Genomic DNA, 21,804 nt, shown 5'->3' with positions numbered 1-21,804 from the left:
AGACTGCCTGTTTCTCTCTTGTTCTTGGGATAATAAAGGATTTCAGTATCAGAAGCCAGTCACATAATCAACTGCAATCGCCCTGTGAGAATGATTTAAAGCTAAAAGCCATTGCTAGACAATAGAGATAGATGATGGCTATTCACACCTACTTATGGTTAACTGGTTTTCTGCAGTTATCTTTTGTTAAATTGCATACTTGGAGACATGGGCCAGGATTTTACCTGTGGCAGGCAGGCTGGGCGGGAGTGGGTGCCCAGTGCCCAGCATAATTCGCGGCTCCCGAGAACAGTGGGAAGGGGTGGGTGGCAGCGGGAGGCCAATGACTGCTGGATCCAATGGCCGACCTGGCAGCCTATTCAAAAATGGTGCAGGCAGCCATCCTAAAGCTGCCACTGATGTTGGACAGGAGGATGTCGGATAGAGTCCTCAGAGAGCAGGCCAGACTGGTGGGCAGGTCGGCGGGGCAGTAGCCACCAAGGTTTTTGGATGAGTACCTTGCTGCCCTCCTTGAGGAGATGGCAGCATGCCATGAGATCCTTGTGCCAAGGGACAGGAGGAGGAGGCCCCCCACTTAATAAAATGTGCCTGGAGGGAGGTGGCAGAACAGGTCAGCTCCCATGATGTGGTGAGATGCACCTGGGTGCAGTGCCACAAGCAAAGGGTGAGTAAGGCATTGGCACCGGTCACTTAGCACAGCAGTCAGGTTTTTGTTTTTGCATTCATTCATTCACAGGGTGTGGCCTTTGCTGGGTGGGCCAGCATTTATTACCCATCCCTAGTTGGCCCTGAGAGAGTGGTGCTGAGCTTCCTTCTGTATCCACTGCATGTAGTGCTGGAACACCCACACTTGTGTTTGGGGGTGAGCTCCAGGATTTTGACCTAGGCTCAGTGGTGGAGCGCCGAAACATTTCAAAGGCAGGATGCTGACTGGCTTGGAGGGGAACTTCCAGGTGGGGGTGTAGCCATCTATCTGCTGCCCTTGTCTTTCTAGGTGGTAGTGTTTGTGGGTTTGGAAGGTCTTAAGAGTGTGAGTAGCAAATGTGATGGAGGCAGCATCTAGGCAAGGGGGTGAGCCCTGGCTGCTTGGAGTGAGTGTATGGCGGCTCCAGGGTGATGAATCGGATGAGCCCTGCAATGTTTCACTCAGGTGGGGGTGGCAGGGCTGCAATGGCGATGCAGGTACAGGGTGGACTAATCAGTGCTCCTCTCTCCTTTCAGGAGATGACAGGACACAATAATGCAGAGCGGCTGTGGACTGGCGGAGGGCAGGCCCACCTACTCTTACCCACCAGATACGAGCAGGAGGCTCTCGAGCTGGAGAGGCGCCATGTGCCCAGGTATACTGGCAGTGGTAAAGTTGCGGTGCCAGTGGGAGGTAATAGTGCCGTGCACTGAGGTCACAATGTCTGTCAGTGCAAACTTTCCACTCTTGGCAGAATATTGATTTCAGCCTCCAACATGGGATCCCCATTGATAATGCAAGGAGGAGCACATCCTGATCTGGTTGCCAGGCATGAACATTAACAGTGTAATGACTTCTACTAATCATAATGTCCTTGTTCTTCCTTTCAGCATCACCAGATCATACCCAGACTCAGGAGGCGGAGGGACTGCCGCTGACCCCTGAGAGCCCAGAAGATGTAAATGCACCAGTGTCACACCCTCTCAGCCGGGCAGGCACCAGCATAGATACCAGCACCTCGGTGGGAATAAGATCATCGGCTAGAGTCCCAGTGCACAGTGGTGAAGGCACTTCACACACGCTTGAAGTGCAGGTGGAGACAGAGTGTTCCCAGGGCACTGGCAGTCAGAGGGCTGCTGGAGACCAGGAACATGCTCAGTCAGTTGCTGATGATGGGCCTCTTGAGTCATTCCTGAGGCAGCAGATGCTGGAAGTCCAGCAGGGTGTGCGGGAGGATCTAGCAGAGAAAAATGAGGAAATGCTTACTATGGTCTCCGTGATGGAGGAGTCCATGCAGAGCATGAGCAATGCAATGAGCCTCATGGCCGAGTGCAATGCCTTCTCCGTGGAGAGAGTGGTGACTGTCACGGAGAGGCTCCTCCAGGAGAACAATCAGGGCCTCCTGGGGATGCACTCAGACTTGCAAACCCTCACAGCAGCATTGACCTCAGGTGGTCAGTGTCATGTGGGAGATGGATTGGGCACCCAGTATCCCAGCTAGGTGCCCAACTATCAATGGTGAGCAAGTAGGTCCAAGGTGACCTGATGTTGGCATACTAGCTACTTGTCATCTCTGCAGGCTCCTCTCAGTGCTCTCCAGATGATGGCTGCAGCTCCTCCGCCCCTCTGCCGGTGACCATGGCATATGATGAGGCTGTGACGACTGGGGAGATGCCAGCTGTGCCACAGGCTGCTCCCTCCCAGTTGGGGCCAGCACAGGCTCCACAGGCCAGAGGACACCTGTCAAGGCCAACAGGACAACAGAGTGAGCAGGCTGTCTCCAATGCAGGTGCCAACGAGAGGGGAGCACCTAGTTGTAGCACCCACAAGTGTAAATGTAAATCACCTTAGGCACAACACGGGCTTATCACTGGTGGTTTTCTTTAGTCCCCCATTTCAGTTGTTTTTCAGGTGTTGTTCAACACCTTTTAATGGACTTTCATTTCTGTATTCTAGTATGCAATCATTAAATGTTTTAGTTCTCTGGGTGCTTCATTAATTCTGCAGGTGAAGGGGAACCCTGATGTTATGAGTGACTTGTTTGTCATTGAGCTTTATTGAAATGGCACATGGTTAATATTCTTGACCAGGCAGATGTTGATCTCAGGAGTCGAATATGGAGCCTGCAGCCCTGGCATGTGTTGGTGTTTCATCTTTGGTAGGCTAGCTGAAAGAGCATTGGATCAAAGCCTCCTGGGTGTCCCTGCCTCCCTGGAGGTTGCCCCGATCAGCATCTATCCCCTCAGAGTTTTCCTGAGCGTGCTCATCCTCAGACTCAACTGGACTCATCGTATGCTGCCAGAGCATCTGCCTCTATATCTTCTTCCTCCACTGTGTCCCCACCTTTCCAGTGCCAGATTGTGGAGAGTGCAGCATGCAACCACTATCAGTGATACACGGGCTGGGGGGTATTGGAGTGCACCCCCTGAACAGTCCAGGCATCAGAAGCCCATCTTGAGAAGACTGATAGTCCTCTCTACCACCGCCCTTGTGGAGGTGTGGCTCCTATTGTACCGCTGCTCGGCCTCTGTGTTTGGATGGTGGAGAGGTGTCATGAGCCACCTTCTAAGGGGATAGCCCTTGTCACCCAGCAGCCATCCATCAAGCCGGGCTGGAACACTGAAGAGCCTCGGCATCTGGGGGTGTCTCAGGATGTAAGCATCATGGGAGCTGCCTGGATACCTTGCACAGACTTGCAGAATCTGCATCCTGTGGTCACACACTATCTGCACGTTCATGGAGTGGAATCCCTTCCTGTTGACGAAGGCACCCGGCTCTCCCGCTGGCGCTTTGACGGCCAGATGTGTGCAATCGATTGTACCCTGGATGCGGGGGAACCCAGCAATCCCTGCAAAGCCTTTGGCTCACTCAGCCTGGCTGGCCTCATCCTTGCGGTAGTGAATGAAAGTCAATACACGCCTGAACAGAGCGTCTGTCACCAGCTTGACACAACTGTGGACAGCTGATTGGGAGATTCCGTAAAGATCACCCACCAATTCCTGGAAAGAGCCAGAGGCATAGAAGTTGAGGGCAACTGTGACCTTCAGTGCCACTGGCATTGGAGTGTCCACCCATTCGGTTGGAGTCGATCATCTGATAGATGGAGGTCACTGTTTCCCTTGAGAGACGAAGCCTCCTTTGGCATTGCATCTCAGACATATTGAGGTAGCTGCTTCGCCACCTGTAAACCCTGGCAGCAGGATAGTGGTGTCAGTGGCCCCTTCCACCTTGGACTTACTGTTGACCCTGTGCCCCTTGTGCCTGCGCTTGTCCTCACACAGGTGGCTCCCCTGTAGGCTGCATATGGACTCCTGGCCTCTTCCCCCTTCTGGCCCTCTCTTCCTCCTCAGGGGAGGTGCCTCCAGCAGAGACCACAGTCCCCATTCCCAGGGTAAGGGAAGGCTATCTGATACCAGTGAGGCCCCAGAGTCCCGACCTGAAGCCTGTTCTTCCTGTCAAAGCAGCTCTGAAGAGAATTGAAGTTGTCCTGTTCCCACAAGCAAGTAGCAGTAAGTTAAAAACTAAAGTTATAACTACTTGCATTCACAAGCCCATCACCCCTCTTATCCCGCCCATGGATGAAATTTTAAAAATGTGGCCTACCCGCCTGCCTGTTGCGCCTATGCGACGCCCTGAAAATCGCATTGGCTGTGAAAAATCATTCTCAGTTGCTGCCTCAATGGCCTTAACTGGCCCGTTAATTAATATCAGGCATGCCTCGGAATGTATAGCGCCCCCCTACCGAAATATCACAATGATGCATGATGACGTCGGAGCGCACGCCCAACGTCATCACACGTCATTTTATGTGTCGGTGTGTCGAGCCCGCCCCCGCCGCCGACCTGAAAATTCTGCCCATGAAGTCTGGAAGCCCATTGATTTTGGATTTGGAGTAAACCACAAACAATGGCAGGTGTGAATTCCACAAAGGGGTTTAATCTGGGTAGGTCTATTAAAGGGGAAGGACCCAACTTTCTAGCAACTTGAAATAGTCTGTGTTGAATTTGCAACAGTCACCTGACCATTGGCACCCTTCTTAGCAACCTTGTTAGTGTCCGTTTTAAAAAATAAAAGACAGTTCCGGAAGCTTCCTTGGGTTAGGAACAGAGTCTGTGCTTGAAGTTATGAATAGGATATGGCTTCACTGGGCATAACAACAAGTTAAAAGATCTCAGGTTTTGATTCTCTGCCTGTGGTGAGTTAGCTAATTTCACTAAGTGATCATTAGTCCAGCCTCCTGAGTCATAGATAGCAAGATTCCTGCCTTGATCATTGTCCAGTGGCCTCCACTGAAAAGTGTACCGTCATAGAATAGCCTGTTCACATTTACCAGCTGGGCATGTGCATGAAGAGCAGACGCAGGGGTTTTCTTTTATTATTCTTTCACGGGATGTGGGCAAGACCAACATTTATTACCCATCCCTAATTGATCTTGAGAAGGTGGTCTTGGGCTACCTTCTTGAATAGAAAGGGACATTAGTATCTTGTGAACTGTATCTAAGGAAGAGCCATTGCATATGAGAGGGGAAGGGGAGATACACTGTAAGAAAACATAGTACAGTCCCATGATGCATACAGATAATCAAGACAGCTATTGTTTTAGGTATTATTTTTAATTTTGGCATTTAAGTTCATTTCTTCCACTCATCCATTTAATATACATCCTTTGTGTTTGTATTGTGTTGCGTATGTACGGGGTTTCAATCATCAGTGGCTGCTGCATACATCACATGCCATAGAAACAGTGAGAAGGGAAATAGTTGCCATGTTATAATTCCAGGATAGTTACTATCATATAAGATCAAGGAACATTGCACCTCGATAATGAAGTTAATCTCTTCTTTGGGCGGAATCATGTCAGGTTTGCATTAAGTGCAGTAGCGAGTGAGAAAAAGGATGTTTTACTCGCCAGCTGCAATGGTGGCTTTTCACACCACATTGTCCCATTCCTGCTTGATTAATTATGCATTCCCAGGAACCACGCCAGGTTGCTGACGGGGCAGCCTCTGAATTGCTCACCCCACTGTCACCTCAGTTCTTCAGTAAACCGGGCGCCATATTTAAAGGTTGCCCCTGTACTGAGCTAGCACTCTTCAAGGGATAGATAACTGCTGGGAACTGATGGCTGCCAGAGGGAAGAAACATGCTGCCCCCAGATATAGCGACACGTCCCTCAAGTGCCTACTGGGTGCTGTGGAGGCCCACCGCGAAGTCCTCAACTCCTGCTCTGGGTCAAGACCTGCAAGCAAGGTCACCAACCTAGCATAGGAGGCAGTGGCAGTGGTGGTCAGTGCCAATGCCCTGCAAAAGAGGAATACCACCCAGTGCCAAAAGAGGATGAATGATTTCCTCTGTTCCGCCAGGGTAAGTCACTCTTCTCATCACTCAACTCACAAACTCATCACACATCCATAGGGATCTCACTCACTCAAGGGGCATCACCATTCACTCTCACACACACCTTCATCTGCCCTGCAGATCATGTCCTCATCCCACTCATGGCACCACTCAACACCCACACACATGCCAGGCATCCTTGTTATCTGGCCTGGCAGGCATCTTGCTTACACTCACTCCATCTGTCTCCATGCAGGACAGAAGGGAGAAGTTGCACTGTGATGGAGGAATGCCTGAAATCAAGGTCCTCACAGACTTTGAAAATAGAGTTATCCAGCTGGCCGGCAAAGATTTGAACCATTCCTCTGCTGACAGTGAGGTCAGCAGCGCTCAACCAAGTGAGGATCCAGCAGTGCAACATCCATCAGACAACCATGTTGTGGGTCACTTCATCTGTTCTACAGTCCCCTGCCATGTACTAATTATCTCTCCTTGCTTTTGCAGGCACATCTAGGAAGCAGCCAGGGGCGTACATTAGTCAGGTTATCGACTCAAGTCCCAAAGAAACCTCGGAAGAAGAATCTGATGACACCCTAATTGAAGACATGTCACAGCGCTCACCCACGCCCTCCAGCAGCGCAGAGACACACACCTCAGTGGGACCAAGTCCTAGAGTAGCCTCGGGATCACAATCTGATGAGCATATCGCACTGTCTCATCCTCAGCAGGCGGAGGAGGGACTTCCCAGATGTCCGGCATTGGAGGATTGCTGGATGCCAGGAATGTGCTGAGTCCGAGTCAGATGAAGAGCCTTTGGACTTGGTCATACCTCAGTTGCTGAGAACAAGCTCGGGAACGTCAGGAAAGGATGTCCCACTGCATTCCTCAGACTACAAGGCATGATGGAGGAGTCTGTCTGCCTTCAGTGTGAGGTGATAGCGCCGGCATGCCAATGTACTGAGGTTGACACTGGTAGGATAGTGGCCACCATGGAGACCTTGGTTCAGGAAGTCACTCTTGCACTGCTGCGCGGGCTCAACTCCACTGCTGATGCTATAGTTGGCCTCCAACAATGTCAACATGAGAGGGGTGCGGAGCTACTTGATCTCACTCCAGCTTCCCTTTCTCCTCAGGGAATCAGCCAGGGGCCCTCAGGCACCCATAGGATGGAAGGTCAGCAGGTGCACACCCAGGGGCCATCCAGCCAGGTGACTCTGGGAGTGTCCGGCCCATCCAAATCCCTTCTTCCTATAAATCCAGCAGCTCCAACTCCACAGGTCGGGGAGGGTGCCACTGCCACACAGCAGGACCCCGAAAGCAGGCCAGGGCCCTCCAGAGGACACTCAACAATGTCATCACAGGCAGGGCATTGCAGTCAGCAGGCTATCTCCACCTCCACTGTGGATGTTGGTGGATCACCAAGATGGCAGGATTAGGAAGGTAAAGGAGATGTAGTTGCACAGCCTGGCCATGGGCATAATCACTTGTACATACTGTTCATCATTGTAAATAAACTCACAAGAATGTCTCCCTGCCTATGGCTCCTTGTTCTGAAGAGCAGTGTTTGTGTCACTCAGATGTAAAACATTGGTCCCTGCGCAAGATAAAGGCAGGTGTCTCAGTCCAAGCCCTCCATCCTGTGCTTTGTGCAGCCTTCCCAGCACACTGATGGTGTGGCCTTCACTGTCACTGGACACATCAGTCATGCCTGCACCTTGATGGGGCTCATCACTGCTGCCAGAATGTCCTGGGCCAGGCAGCACAGAGTTCCATCATTCTCTCTGCGTGCTCCCAGCACCTTTGAGGTGTGGCTGGCCTCCCATCTTATCAGCATCTGTGCCCAATGACAGTGTGGTCCTGGAGGGTTCAGCTCACGAAGGATACCATAAGACCAGGAGAAGTTAAATTTCCCCACTAAATCTCCATGGTATGACCCTGATCACAGAGCACAAGTGATCTGACATCAGCCAGACAGGAGTCAGGCATTCACATGAGCTATGTGAGGATGTACGGAGTGTCCCAATTGCATGTCGTCATCATCCTCCTGGAATGTAGGGACTATGGGCATCCGCTGCATCTCCATGACAGGCGCCTTATCAGAGAGAGTATGTGTGCTGCCATCAGCCAAATTGGAATCAAACATTCACAGATGCAATATGAGGACCTATGGAGTCTCCTCACTATATCATTATCATCCTCCACAAATCTAGCATCTATGAGGGCCTCCTGAGCAAGTCTGCCTTGACTGGCCAGTGCGATCGCAGTCATCCTCGCATTCAAAGGCCTCCTCACCCTCATCCCCGCCATCGTCCTCCTCATTGGAGGATACCTCCAGCTCCACCACCTCCTCCTCAGCCAGCTCCTCTGCCTGTTCCAGCACAAGGTTGTGAAGGGCGCAGCAGAAGACAACGATGCGTGGAACCCTCTGTGAACTGTATTGCAGGGCTCCACCAGACTGGTCCAGGCACTGGAACCTCATTTTCAACATTCCAATGGTCTGCTCCATCAAGTTGTGATTTGCAGGCTGAGCCTCATTGTACCTTCGCTCTGCTGCAGTCTGAGGTCACTGCACGACAGTCATCAGCCACGTCCTCTGTGGGTGGCCCTTGTCCCCGAGAAGCTAACCCTGCAACTTCTGTGGACCCTGGAAGAAGACAGAGATCTGAGACCTGCTAAGAATGTAGGAGTCATGAACATTCCCTGGGAATCATGTGAGCACCTGTAGGATGTGTTTGTGGTGGTCGCGCACCAGCTGAACATTCTGCAAGTGGAAGCCCTCGTGGTTGACGTAGTTGACTGCTTATTGCCACAGAGATCTGAGCAGAATGTGACTGCAGTCCATGGCACTCTGCATCTGTGGGAAACCTGAAATCTGCGTAAACCCCAGCGGTCTTGCTTCCTGGCTTTCCAGATCCCAGGTGAAATCGACAAAGTCATGTGCCTTCGCAAATATGGTGTCCATGACCTTATGGATGCATTTGTGTGTGGAGACTTGCGAGATCCCACAAAGGTCAGCTGTGTAATCCTGAAAGGAGCCACTGGCATAAAATCTGAGTGCCATGGTCACTTTCATGGCCATGGGCAGTGGATTATCTCCAAGTACCCATGGTGCCAAATCCTGCAGCAGGTGGCAGATGTGACTGATCAGTTCCCTGGACATGCACAGTCTTTGGTGACACTGGTTCTTGGTCAGCTGCAGGAATGACAAGCGGCATCTGTAGATCCTGGGTCTAGCCAAGCGCCGACTTGCAACTGCTCACTGTGGCTCTTCAGAGGCGTGCACAGGAGCCCTAGCTGCCCCTTCTTCTTGAGTTGCTGCTCCTCGCTCTGCCCAGCCAGGTGCATCAGTCGTTCTCTTCTCCTTCGTCTTCACTCTCTGTAAGCCATGAGGCATACAGCTAGGTCACCAGGCTCCATGATCCTGATGTGCTCCTCCTACAGGGTGAAAGAGAGAGATGCATGGGTTAGCTTGGGTGTACTAACGACCTCTGTTGGTTAAGCCGGAAGGCCCCTTAACGCATGCCAGAGCTGCATGGCTGCCTGAAAGACCATCTACCTCTGCCTCACATCACCTGACCAATTGGCGGCAGCTTTGCCCATTGAACTGCATGCTGTGCTCTCAGCTCAGGCGCAGACATTCTCCTAACCCACACTGCAAGGCTGCACTGTTAGCTTGAACCATGGGGAGGACTGGTCCAATGCTGAATGATGATATTGCAAGGGGCTGTGAGTGCGTCCACCAGTGGCTGCTCCATGGCAGCTTTCGCAAGGGGATTGTACAACTTGCCCAGTTGTCAAACTGTCCTGCAGTCCACTAAAACACTCATTAGTTTGCAGTGTGTGCCCGAGGGGTGAAAAGTTCAAGAGCATTTGGTGGCAATTTCGTGCCTCTGTGTTGCTTGAGTGGACAGATAAGCTGGAGGCCTGACTCCAAGCATGTCAATGTGGCTGCGTCTGGACTGTCTCAGCTGCGGAGGAATGGCCACTTTGTACAAGGTTTCCCTAATGTGTGGCCACTTCTCTTCCCCCCACCCAGCATGGGCTGTGCACTGCCATCAGACCATGCTGCCTTGCTCCAACTCACCCCAACCACTGTGCTGCCCTTGCCCCAGTACTGCACTGTCAGCGAGCCAGGAAAAAGCAATTTTCCTCTGCCCTCACCTTAATGCACAGTGCCTCCTCCTCGAGGTCGAATGGGCAACCCTTAAGAGCGCTGCGCGCTCACCTCCGAGTTTCCCTCAATGTTCATCTCGCTAGGTGCACGCCTTTTGAATGCTATTGTGAAACATGTCGGTGCACAATCATGCCAACATGCCTGGATGAAGCCATGTTGGGAAGGTGACTCTGGCAGGCAGGACTTATAATTATATTCAGTTGCATTAAAATGGCATTCCCAACATACGGCAGTGGGAAACGCAGCTCACCATTGACAGGTGGAGTGGGCAATCACAATCTGGTTTCCCAACGTTGTGAAACTGATTTTTGGCGTTCTCACAATATTATCTGCTCACGCCCTCCATGATGCCTTTACCAACAAGGATGGAAAATTCTGGCCATCGCATTTGTTTTCATTTTTGGTTTTTCACTTATGCTTTCTCAGCAGCTTCTTATTTGTACATAATTATTTTAGTTTGAGCACCATCCGCTCATTGCCTTGTGCTTCCTTTGTTGCTATTAACATTGGTGCTAAATTTCATGAATAATTGATATCACCAGGACCCCAGGCTGCAGCCTCCTCTTCAAATGGGCATTAATGCATAAATATTGCATTAAAGATCTTCAATTTACATTAGGAATTTTCAGACTGTCTCTGTTTAAATTTATGGGACATGTTTGGAATACTACATTCAGTTATCCTCCTGCACTCTCACCCCCTCCAGTCACTTTCCCTTTACAAGTGTTTGGTCAGGATAGTAAAACAGGACATTTCCTTAAATGCCACTAATGTTGTTTGTTGGGCAAGTCAGTAAAAATCAGAGTGAAGTGATATAAAATGAGCACCGTTCTCCGGATAAAACTCAAATTCTAGGGGATATTTTAAAGGATTAGTTAACAATAGAAATGTTTTTGAAAACTCCTTTTGCAGTATTGTGGAATATTTATTTTCAGAGTTTTAAAATCAACATGCTACTTAATATTAAAGACTCTCAATTAACATCATTGGTGTTCAGCGAGGAGATAAGAACTAAGGAAGTATGGAACCAAAAAAGGTTGCTCAGCACATCACGTTGGTTTATTCCATAGGCCTCATCCTCAAGGTAATAGTAATGCAAACAAAACTCCAGAATATTCTTCCATCGTCACATCACCAGTAAGAGACCCTAGACTGCTACCCCTAGCCAATGTTTCTTACTGTCCTAAGCAAAATGACCATTATATCTGTTGAAGCTTTAGATCACTTTAGTTTATAACTATCTCTACGATCTCAAATCTTATTCCTAACCGGCTCTTAAGATAGTTTCTTTTCCCTGAAGTATCAATTATCTTAGCAACTTACTGGAGGGTTTGCTTCACAATCTCTTACAAGACCCGCATCACTTTTATCCAATTGGAAAGGTTGACAGCTTGCCAGCTGGAGTAAACCTGGAATAACAAGAATCACTATTGAACTATGAATTACAAGTTACTCTCCCCTGGAATCAAGAGACAAAGTGGTTCAAAATAATTGAGTTGAACATTGGGCCATCAATCCTTAAGTCAGCAGGTGACTGAATATGTAAATGGTAAGACAATGATTAAACAATAAATAACAAAGCAAATTGTAAAACATTATGATGCATTCATTAACTAGTTTTTGAATATATACAAGCTGTCAGTGCAGAGATAAATCTAAAATAATTTACCTACAGTCACGGCATGCCTCTTAAGTACAATATTTTGTTGAACAAAGAAAATTATAAGTGCAGTACCAGTAGCACATTTAAAAAAAAATCGAACAATTTCAAGTTTGTTCAGGTGTCAGTCTAATCTTCTGGTAATGCAAGTGCTAAAAAGGTCAACATCTGTAGTGGACAAGAGTTTCAACTGGCTGGGGTAGGGTGCAGTGTTGGCAACCATGAATGGGCCACTAAAGAACTGTTTAAAATAATAGATTTATATTTTAAACCCCAGCAACATTTTCAGATCATTTATAAAAACAACAGAGCCTGGAAAGGTTTCTTGGAGTCAGTGCAGCAGGAGCAAGAAAGACCACAGAACAGGATAAAGTATCAGCACTAGTTGGGTAAATTTTCCTCTCCTATGATGGGCTAGGAGGGTGTGTAAGAACCAGGACACTGTGTGAAGATACATTTTAAGAAGAATTTATTACCTGGAAGGGGAAATTTAAAAAGATATATGCACATTTATTAAAAAATAAATAAAAAGTAATGGACTTACATGGCTTCTTATTTTGAACTATAGATGTCCAATATGGTGGAGAGAGAGAGAGAATAATAAGTGACCAAAAACTTCTCTGTGATACCACCCAATGGCCAGCGCCTACAGCTATATATAGACTTAAAGCTATACTTTAAAGTAATGCAGCTTTGACTGTTTTTGCCTCATTGACTGATACAATAATTGGATTTGCTAGTTACAAACATGGCAGATTTCACTGGAAAAAACTACATACCTATGTGACAGTTGAGTGTGAACTCATTTATAATGGGAAATCTCACAAGCCATATGTAGGCAATCTCTCTTAGAAATGCATATTTATTCTTAAATTAAAGGCATTAGAAGCAAGGTTAGAGAATAGAGGAAAATTGGATGAAGGCAGAGGAAGAACTGCAACGCTGGAGGCCAGAATATGATTAAGTAAATTGTGGTTACAAACCATTTGAAGGGGTGTCCAGGCAAGTTGAGAATAATGAGAAGCCAGAGAACAATTAAAGGCCTGAGGATGGAGGGGAGACTCAAAGGTTCAGGAAGATCATTACAGCAGGGTGAAGGTCTTAGAAATCTACACTATTGGAATCAGTGACACCAGTATGGCAAGCCTGGTTAGATAGCTGGGGGAATGGGAGGATAGAGGAGAGTAAAGAGGGGGGAGGGGAGCAAGAACATGGAGGAAGATATGAGAAAAGGATGGATCAATTTTGGGCCCCGTATCTCAGGAAGGACGTACTGGCCCTGGAGAGGGTCCAGAGGAGGTTCACGAGAATGATCCCAGGAATGAAAGGCTTAACATATGAGGAACATTTGAGGACTCTGGGTCTATACTCGATGGACTTTAGAAGGATGAGGGGGCATCTGATTGAAACTTACAGAATACTGAAAGGCCTGGATAGAGTGGACATGGAGAAGATGTTTCTATTAGTAGGAGACACTAGGACCCGAGGGCACAGCCTCAGAGTAAAGGGACGAGATGAGGAGATAAACTTCTTTAGCCAGAGAGTGGTGAATCTATGGAATTTATTGCCACAGAAGGCTGTGGAGGCCAGGTCATTGAGTGTATTTAAGACCGAGATAGATAGGTTCTTGATTGGTAAGGGGATCAAAGGTTACGGGGAGAAGGCGGGAGAATGGGGTTGAGAAACTTATCAGCCATGATTGAATGGCGGAGCAGACTCGATGGGCCAAATGGCCTAATTTCTGCTCCTATGTCTTATGGTCTTATGATGAGAGAGATAGAGGCTCATGGAGGAAGAGGTGATGCAGGAGTGGGAGAAGTCAATCAAGGAAGAGAGTGATAGTTATTGTCCTTGCATGTTATTATTTGCATATTAGAGGGGCCACTGGCGGAATAAACTATATTTATAGGAGGTAAAAGTCACTATAAATGCTGAGGCATGAAGAAAGGAAGAAAGATCTTGAATGCATAAGATTCCATTTCAGCATTGCTGTGATGGACAGCTCATTTTTGGGGGGGAAGGGGCAGGCATAGGCCAAGATCAAGAACAGAAGCTATGTCAAATAAAAAATATGAACAGCCAAATTTCTAGACCCTCAGCTTTTTCTTATCTTAATCTATATAAAGTTATTAGCTATCTCACAGAAACTGCCATATCATAAAACAGAACAATCAAAAGATTTACGGCTGTGATGAAAATAGTTTGAGTGTTCTTAAATTGATTCATGCATCATCATCGCTTAATATCCTGTCCCAACACTGCAGGGAGGGGGATTTTATGGAGCACGCAAGAGTGGGTAATGTGTTATGTGAGGTGACTTAATTAGGTGGGATCCAAAACTTGGACTTTTCCAATGGTGGGTTAGATGCAGAGATTAAGTCAGCAGTGTGTTTGTGGCATGTCGCAGGTTCCCACTTGTAACACATTTGCATTCCATGAATACTCATTTGTCCTACCTTCAAGATAAAGTTAGCAATGCACGAGAATCTTGTGGCACTCAGTTCACATTCATTTAGAGGTGGCATGCAACAATCAGCATTGTGCACTTGTGTCTGAGGTCAGTGGTTTTCCTTGTTGAACTCTGAAGCACAAGGGAGGAGAGCAGGGGAATAGCAACTTGCATGGAGGCCTGGGACTGGCATGGGTGAGTGATTGTGGATTTGGCTGGAGGACATTGAGGAGTGGAAAGGGGATCAGAGGGTTGGGTTAGGGGAGTGGAGGAGTAAAGAGCCTGGCCTCCTTGGTATGGTGGGAACAGTCTATCAAGGTCAGAAAATGAGGGGCCTAAATGATGGTGTCAGGATTGTCCACACGTAGGTCCATCTTAGGGTGTTGGCTGGCAGGGCTTTGAGTTCACCCATAACATTTCAATTATCCCCGCTAAGAGTGATGTTGGACAATGTCCTTCACAATGCAAGAAGGGAGGGCCAGCTACACCTACAAATTCAGCCATGTCCCATGGAGTGGCATGTATAACACTGGACACTAACATGAACATTCAATAAAGAGTAAACAGAAACACATCATTGTTTCATCTACAATAAAGAAATGTCCCTAATTCCCCTGTAACCATCTGTGAATGCCAACCACGAGACTTGCTAGTACATTTAGCTCTCTGACTAAGCAGGTCTCAACAAATAATGATGATGTATACATGAATAAAGTGAAACCAATGTAATGTGAAATAATTACATGTGAAATTTAAATTTGAAAATATCTGTGCCACCTTTGTGCCCTCAATAATTCTTATGTTGATGGCAATGGAGTAGGGAAGGAAAGTTGTAGCTGCGATGAATAGCCCCCCTTGTTTGTCCAGGAAACTGTTTTATAGCCTACCCATACCTGCTGCATTTTCAGCTGACAATGGGTTTCATCACTGAAAAAGGCCAGAATGTATCAGTTGGTATGTAGGGCAGAATTCTATCTGTGGCGCTGGTTCCCACAAATTACATTTAAAATTCAAAGTGCCGATGCTGTGCTGTGCATGGAAGACATGTGTAATTGCATGTGCATGGTATGTGTCTTCCATGCACAGCTTCGGCACTTTGAACCAGCAAAAAACAAGAGAGCAGAAGTGGTGCCCACTTCCTGTCCCACTGTTGGGAATGGCGCGACACAGAAAAAATTCTGTCCTATATATACCAACCGATAGATTCTGGCCTTTTGGTTTTAAGCTAACATGAACATTCAATAAAGAGTAAACAGAAACACATCATTGTTTCATCTACAATAAAGAAATGTCCCTAATTCCCCTGTAACCATCTGTGAATGCCAACCACGAGACTTGCTAGTACATTTAGCTCTCTGACTAAGCAGGTCTCAACAAATAATGATGAAGTATACATGAATAAAGTGAAACCAATGTAATGTGAAATATTTACATGTGAAATTTAAATTTGAAAATATCTGTGCCACCTTTGTGCCCTCAATAATTCTTATGTTGATGGCAATGGAGTAGGGAAGGATAGAGTTTCTATCTAATTATAGTGACTCTTAATACCAGCAAAAGAGACTCAAATTCAAAGCTTTAGTGGAGATCCATTTATTGGTACATAAGGATATGACAAAGCATCAAACTATAACAGGGCATTAGACCTAAAATGACCATTAATGGCTAATGCTGGCAAAAATATAGAACAAAGCCCCAAACACTACTGCCCAAATATTAACTGCAATAGTTTTAATGTGCAAGGTAGGGAGGGAGCAAAATTCTTAATTTGTAGCCAGGACAACATTTTTAGCCAGTACGTAGAAAGCCCAATAAGGGAGGGGGCAGTTTTGGATCTAATATTTGGAAATGAGCCCTGGCAGATAGAAGACATATCAGTAGGGGAGCATTTTGGAGATAGTGACCATAACTCAGTTAGATTTAGGATAGTTATGGAAAAGGATATGGTTGGACCTGGAATAAAAGTTCTAAACTGGGGAAAGGCTAATTTTCCAAGATGAGATACAATTTGGCCCAAGTGGACTGGGGGCAGCTACTTGTAGATAAAGCTGTGTCAGAGCAGTGGAGGCATCTAAGAAGAAAATAGTGAGAGCACAGGGCAAATATGTTCCCGTAAAGACAGAGTGGGGGACCAAGACTGGAAAATCCTGGATGTCCAAGGGACATAAAGTTTAGGATTAAGAAAAAAAGAGAAGCTTATGGCAGATACCGAGGGCTCAATGTGGCAGAGTCCCTTAGAGGAGTATAAAAAGTGCAGGGGGGAACTTAAAAAGGAAAATAGGAAGGCTAAGAGAGGCAGGAGAAAGCATTGGTGGGTAGAATAAGTGAAAACGCAAAGGGGTCTTTTAAATATATAACAAGCAAGAGAATAACTAAGGAGAGAGTAGGGCCAATTAGGGACCATAGAGGTAATCTGTGTGGACCCGGAAGACGTGGGTACAGTCCTCAATGAATACTTTGTGTTGTTCTTCACAATGGAAAAAGACGATGCAGATATAGACATCAAGGTGGAGGATTGTGAAATATTGGAGGAAATTAACATAGAAAGAGAAGAGGTGCTAGCAGGTTTAGGGGCCTTAAAAGTGGATAAATCAATTTGATGAGATGTATCCCAGGCTGTTGAGGGAGGCAAGGGAAGAGATATCCGGGGCCCTGGCAGTAATTTTCAAATCCTTTCTGGCCATAGGTAAGGTGCCAGAGGACAGGGGGACTGCTAACATTGTCCCATTATTAAAAAAGGGAGGAAGAGATAGACCAGGAAATTACAGGCCAGTCAGTCGGTGGTGGGGAAGTTACTATAAAGAATTCTGAGGGAAAGAATATATCTGTACTTGGAGAGACACAGGTTAACCAGGGATAGTCAGCATGGATTTGTTAAGGGAAGGTTGTGTTTGACAGATTTCATTTAATTTTTTGAAGGGGTACCCAGGAGTGTTGATGAGGGTAATGCATTGATGTGGTAAACATAGACCTTAGCAAGGCTTTTGATAAGGTCCCTCATGGCAGACTGATCAAGAAAGTAAGAGCCCAATGGGATCCAAGGAAAAGTGGCACGTTGTATCTAAAATTGGCTGAGAGGCAGGAAGCAGAGGGTGATGATAGAGGGATGTTTCTGTGACTGGAAATTTGTTTCCAGTGGGGTTCTGCAGGGTTTGGTGCTGGAGCCTTTGCTGTTTGTGGTGTACAAAAATGATTTGGACTTAAATGTAGGGGGTACGATCAAGAAGTTCGCGGATGAAACGAAAATTGATAGGGTGGTAAATATTGAGGAGGATAGCCGCAAACTGCAGGAGGATATCAATGGACTGGTCAGGTGGGCAGAGCAGTGGCAAACGGAATTCAACCCAGAAAAGTGTGAGGTAATGCACTTTTGGAGGGCTAACAAGGCAAGGGATAACATTATGAATGGTAGCACCCTGGAAAGTACTGATGATCAGAGGGATCTTGGTGTGCATATCCACAGATCCCAGGCAGCTGGGGAGGTAGATAAGGTGATTAAGTAAGCATATGGGATTCTTGCCTTTATTAGACAAGGTGTAGAATACAAGAGCAGGGAGGTTATGCTGGAACTGTATAAAATGCTGGTTAGGCCACAACTGGAGTACTACGTGCAGTTCTGGTCACCACATTATAGGAAGGATTTGATTGCACTGGAGAGGGTGCAGAGGAGATTTACCAGGATACTGCTTGGGCTGGAGGGTCTGAGCATGAGTAAAGATTCTATAGGCTGGGGTTGTTTTCCTTGGAGCAGTGAAGGTTGAGAGGGGACCTGATAAAGGTGTATAAGATTATGAGGGACATAGATATGGTGGATATGAAAGCACTTTTTCCATTAGGAGAGGGGTCAATAACCAAGGGGCATAGATTAAAGGTAAGAAGTAGAAAGCTAAGAGGGGAGTTGAGAAATTTTTTCACCTAGAGGGTGGTCGGAGTCTGGAACTCACTGCCTGTAAGGGTGGTTGAGTCAGAAACTCTCATAACATTTAAGAAGTATTTAGATATTCAGTTGTGTTGCCATAGCCTCCAGGGCTATGGGCCAAGCGCTGGGAAATTGGATTAGTGTAGTCAGATTTTTGTTGACTGGCGCATACATAATGGGCCAAATGGCCTCCTTCTGTGTTGTAAACACCTATGAGTTTGGATCAATCTTCTATTGTGGGTGAGTGGTTTAGTACATTGTACATTTAGTACCAGTCTGCTGCATCATGGGCTGGCAGGGCTGGTGTTGGTATTCACAATGCAGTACACATTGGGTTCTCTAAATCACAACATCTGTTAGGAAAGGTTATTTGACTGTTACTAACTTATGGGCATTAGATCCCAAGCTGCGAGAGCCGACCTATGGATGAGCCAAACAACTGCTTGAGATAATTATACAATCAGAGTCATGTCTGTTAGCTAACATCCTGGATTCATCCATTACAATTCTTTGATATGTCCTGCTCCAGGGATGTGGCGGTATACAATCAGACTGCATGGTCATATATCTTCAATATAGGCTGTGGATGTGAGGAAGTTTCATGGCTTCAGGTCAAAGGTGGCCACCTACTAGCATGCTAAACCAACAAATCTGTACTTCTCCGTACTGAACGCTGCTTGAGGACGTTCTGAAGGAAGCAATGGTATAAAATATACCCTGGGTGGAGGTATTCAATGTTCATCTCCAAAAGTGTTTGGATATTGCCACAGTTAACAGAGATGGCCATTTCCTGAAGGACTTAGCTGCCAAACGGAGCATATAGCAGGTAGTAAGGGAACCAACATAAATTAGCAGCAGACACAATTTTTTGTGACAGTATTGGTAACATTGGCCACCACACCCTCCATTATTCATTTTGGAAAATTACTACTATGATAAACAGAACAAACCTAGCAGCCCAAAGACAGTACATCCATGAAACACTTTGGGCTGTTATCAACAGCAGAATTTATATCACCACAATCAGTAAACCCATGTCCCAACACTTTCCTCACTCCTTCACCAGTATCAAGCCAGTAAGCTGAATGTGGTACAAGGGAAAGTGTATTTGGGTGAGCCAGGAGCAGCACCAGGCATACTTTAAAATGAGGCACTGACTTAGTCAAGCCAATGGCCTGGATTTTGATCCTCAAGGCTGGTAGCTGGAGTCAGGAGAATTCCCAGCTCAACACACCTTCTTTGGGAGAAAGTGCCTACTAAGGTGGGATCTTCATTGCTGAGGGGCAGGTGCGGGCTGGAGTTGGGCCAGCCAACCCAGGAAGAAGTTGGAGGCAGCCACAAGGACTGCCAGGTGCTTTTTAAAAGGCCTGCCTTAGCTCTGTGGGCCTTTCAGCCTTCACCCTTCAAACATTCCCCATACCCCATCCATGCCAGCTCATGCACCCCACCCACCTCTATGACCCCCTCATGCTCCCTATGCCAAGCTCTGCCCTTCCACCCACCCCAATGGCCCCTCATGCCCCCTATGCCAAGCTATGGGGCTTCCACGCTCATTGACCCACAATACACTTTCTAGAACCAATGAACACAATAATATAAAGCGATATGTATAAACAAAACTTTGAAAAACAAGTACTCTACTCATAACTTTCTCCTATTTTTGAAAAAATGTCTTCACTGTGAGTTAATAAAAGTGTCAATCATCTTTTAAGTATCAAAAGCCAGGAACCCTCGAAACCATTTAACTTGTGTAATCAAACCTTGTGAAATTGACAGCAGAGATAAAAGAACTTGAGCTGTTAGTCAAACAATGTTTCCTTTACAGAGCAGGTGTTCTAGTACTCTAATAAATGCCTGGTCTCTGAGCCAAGCCTACATAACGAGGCTTGGCTGAGAACCCAGACAACCATTAAGTTTGTTGAAACAACTGTGAAAGGGCAGAGCTGGACATAGGGGACAAGAGGGGCCATAGGCATGGGTGGAAGGGCAGAGTTTGGCATGGGGACGTGGATGGTGGATGGGGGGACATAATCTGGTATAGTGGGCATGAGAAGTACCTTTTGAACTTACCTTTTAAAAGCTCCCCTCATGCAGACTCAAATTCACAACTCCTCTGAGGAGCCATGAACCATGATGGCTCTTTAAAAACATGGCCTGACTTCATGAGAATTGTGGAGGAGTAGGAGATGCCTATCTCCGCAATGGAGCCGACCAGGTCAGGAGTGCCGGGTGCAGGCTTTTGACAGGAACCAGCCCGTGCATTTTAGAGGCACTCCCGAAAATCAGTCAGCCCAGGAACGCAGTTGGGAATCCCAGAATTGGGACCCACTCTCTATTTTTAAAGGGCTCCCGAGTCAAACTGACTCGGTGAAAATCCTGGCTAACGTAGTTATCTACAAGCTGTTGAAATAATAAGAGTCAGAGCTATGCTCTGTAGCCTTAAGAATGATGGTGGATGTTCAGGCAAATTATGATCTTCAACTATGGTGGACCACAGTAAGAGAAAAAGCTGATTTTTTTCCAAATATCTTCAGACAAAAGCAATAAATGGGGAATTGTATTCGGTGACAGTGCCCAGCCAAATTGGTTCATTCCATTTGAAGATTAAAAAGTGACTGAGTACACTGGACACAGCAAAGGCTACTAGCCCTGTTAACATCATGGCTGTTATGTGAAAAACCTTTGCACCAGTTCTAACCACCTTTTAGCCACCCTACAATTCAGTCATGAAACTGGCATCTACCTTATGTAGGCCTTGCCTAACTTTATTCTATCCTGAATCAGAATGGGAATCTTTATTCTATCCTGAATCAGAATGGGAATCATTGAATCTGGCCAATTACCTCCATCTGAGCTTCCTTCAAAATCATCAACAAAGTGATGTAATAGGTCATCAATAGTGTCATGAACCCATAAACTGTTCATCAATATTCGGTTCTGGTTCCTTTGAAAAGACCAAGTCTCAGACCTTGTCACCAGGCAAGTTGAAAGCCAGAGGAAGGATGAGAATAACTACACAGAAGATCAAGGCAAATTTGACTGAGATTGGCAACAATGAGCCCTAATCAAACTAATTTTAATGCTGGCTAAATGGAAAAGCTTTGATATCTGGAGGCATTGATGGAAGATAGGTTGAGGTTATTGGAGGCTAATCATTGTTTATTACTGTAATAGTGCTTCAGGGTAGTGTCCATGACCAAATGATCATTGCCTGTTTCATCAGTGGTATTTCCTCAAATGTAAAGTTAGAATTGAAAATTTCTCTGACAATTCCACAGTGTGCTGCTGGATTCAGAACTCCCCTGATAATGATTTGGCTTATACCAGCCTATAGAAGGACCAGGGCAAAATCTAGGCTTGGGTTAAAGTGTTTCGGGGAACAATTGTGCCCCGTAATTGCCAGTAAATTACCGTAGACAACAGTAAAAGCTGAATCCCCTTCAATAGCACCACCACTGCTGAGACCCCAACCATAAACACCCTGGTGATCACCAATGGTCATAGCCAGAACCTTAAAGAGTCAACCTACACATTAACACCATGATTACAAGACAGATGTGCGATGAATGTTTCACCTTCT

The 21,804-nt window shown here is 46.5% G+C and overlaps 1 protein-coding gene across 2 annotated transcripts in view; it reads right to left on the bottom strand.

Annotated features, from left to right (window-relative positions):
• Positions 1 to 21,804, bottom strand: part of xpnpep2 (X-prolyl aminopeptidase (aminopeptidase P) 2, membrane-bound) — a 178,646-nt gene that overhangs the window by 107,788 nt on the left and 49,054 nt on the right. For both annotated transcript variants that reach the window (XM_041195729.1, XM_041195728.1), the window contains exon 3: positions 11,520 to 11,605. In XM_041195729.1, the coding sequence (XP_041051663.1) occupies positions 11,520 to 11,605 (86 nt within the window). The remainder of the gene's footprint in view (positions 1 to 11,519; positions 11,606 to 21,804) is intronic.

Source organism: Carcharodon carcharias, chromosome 9 (genome assembly GCF_017639515.1).
Source record: "Carcharodon carcharias isolate sCarCar2 chromosome 9, sCarCar2.pri, whole genome shotgun sequence".
Lineage (NCBI taxonomy): Eukaryota > Metazoa > Chordata > Chondrichthyes > Lamniformes > Lamnidae > Carcharodon > Carcharodon carcharias.
The sequence above is the reverse complement of the archived record's forward strand: the minus strand, read 5'-3'. Positions and strand labels throughout refer to the sequence as shown.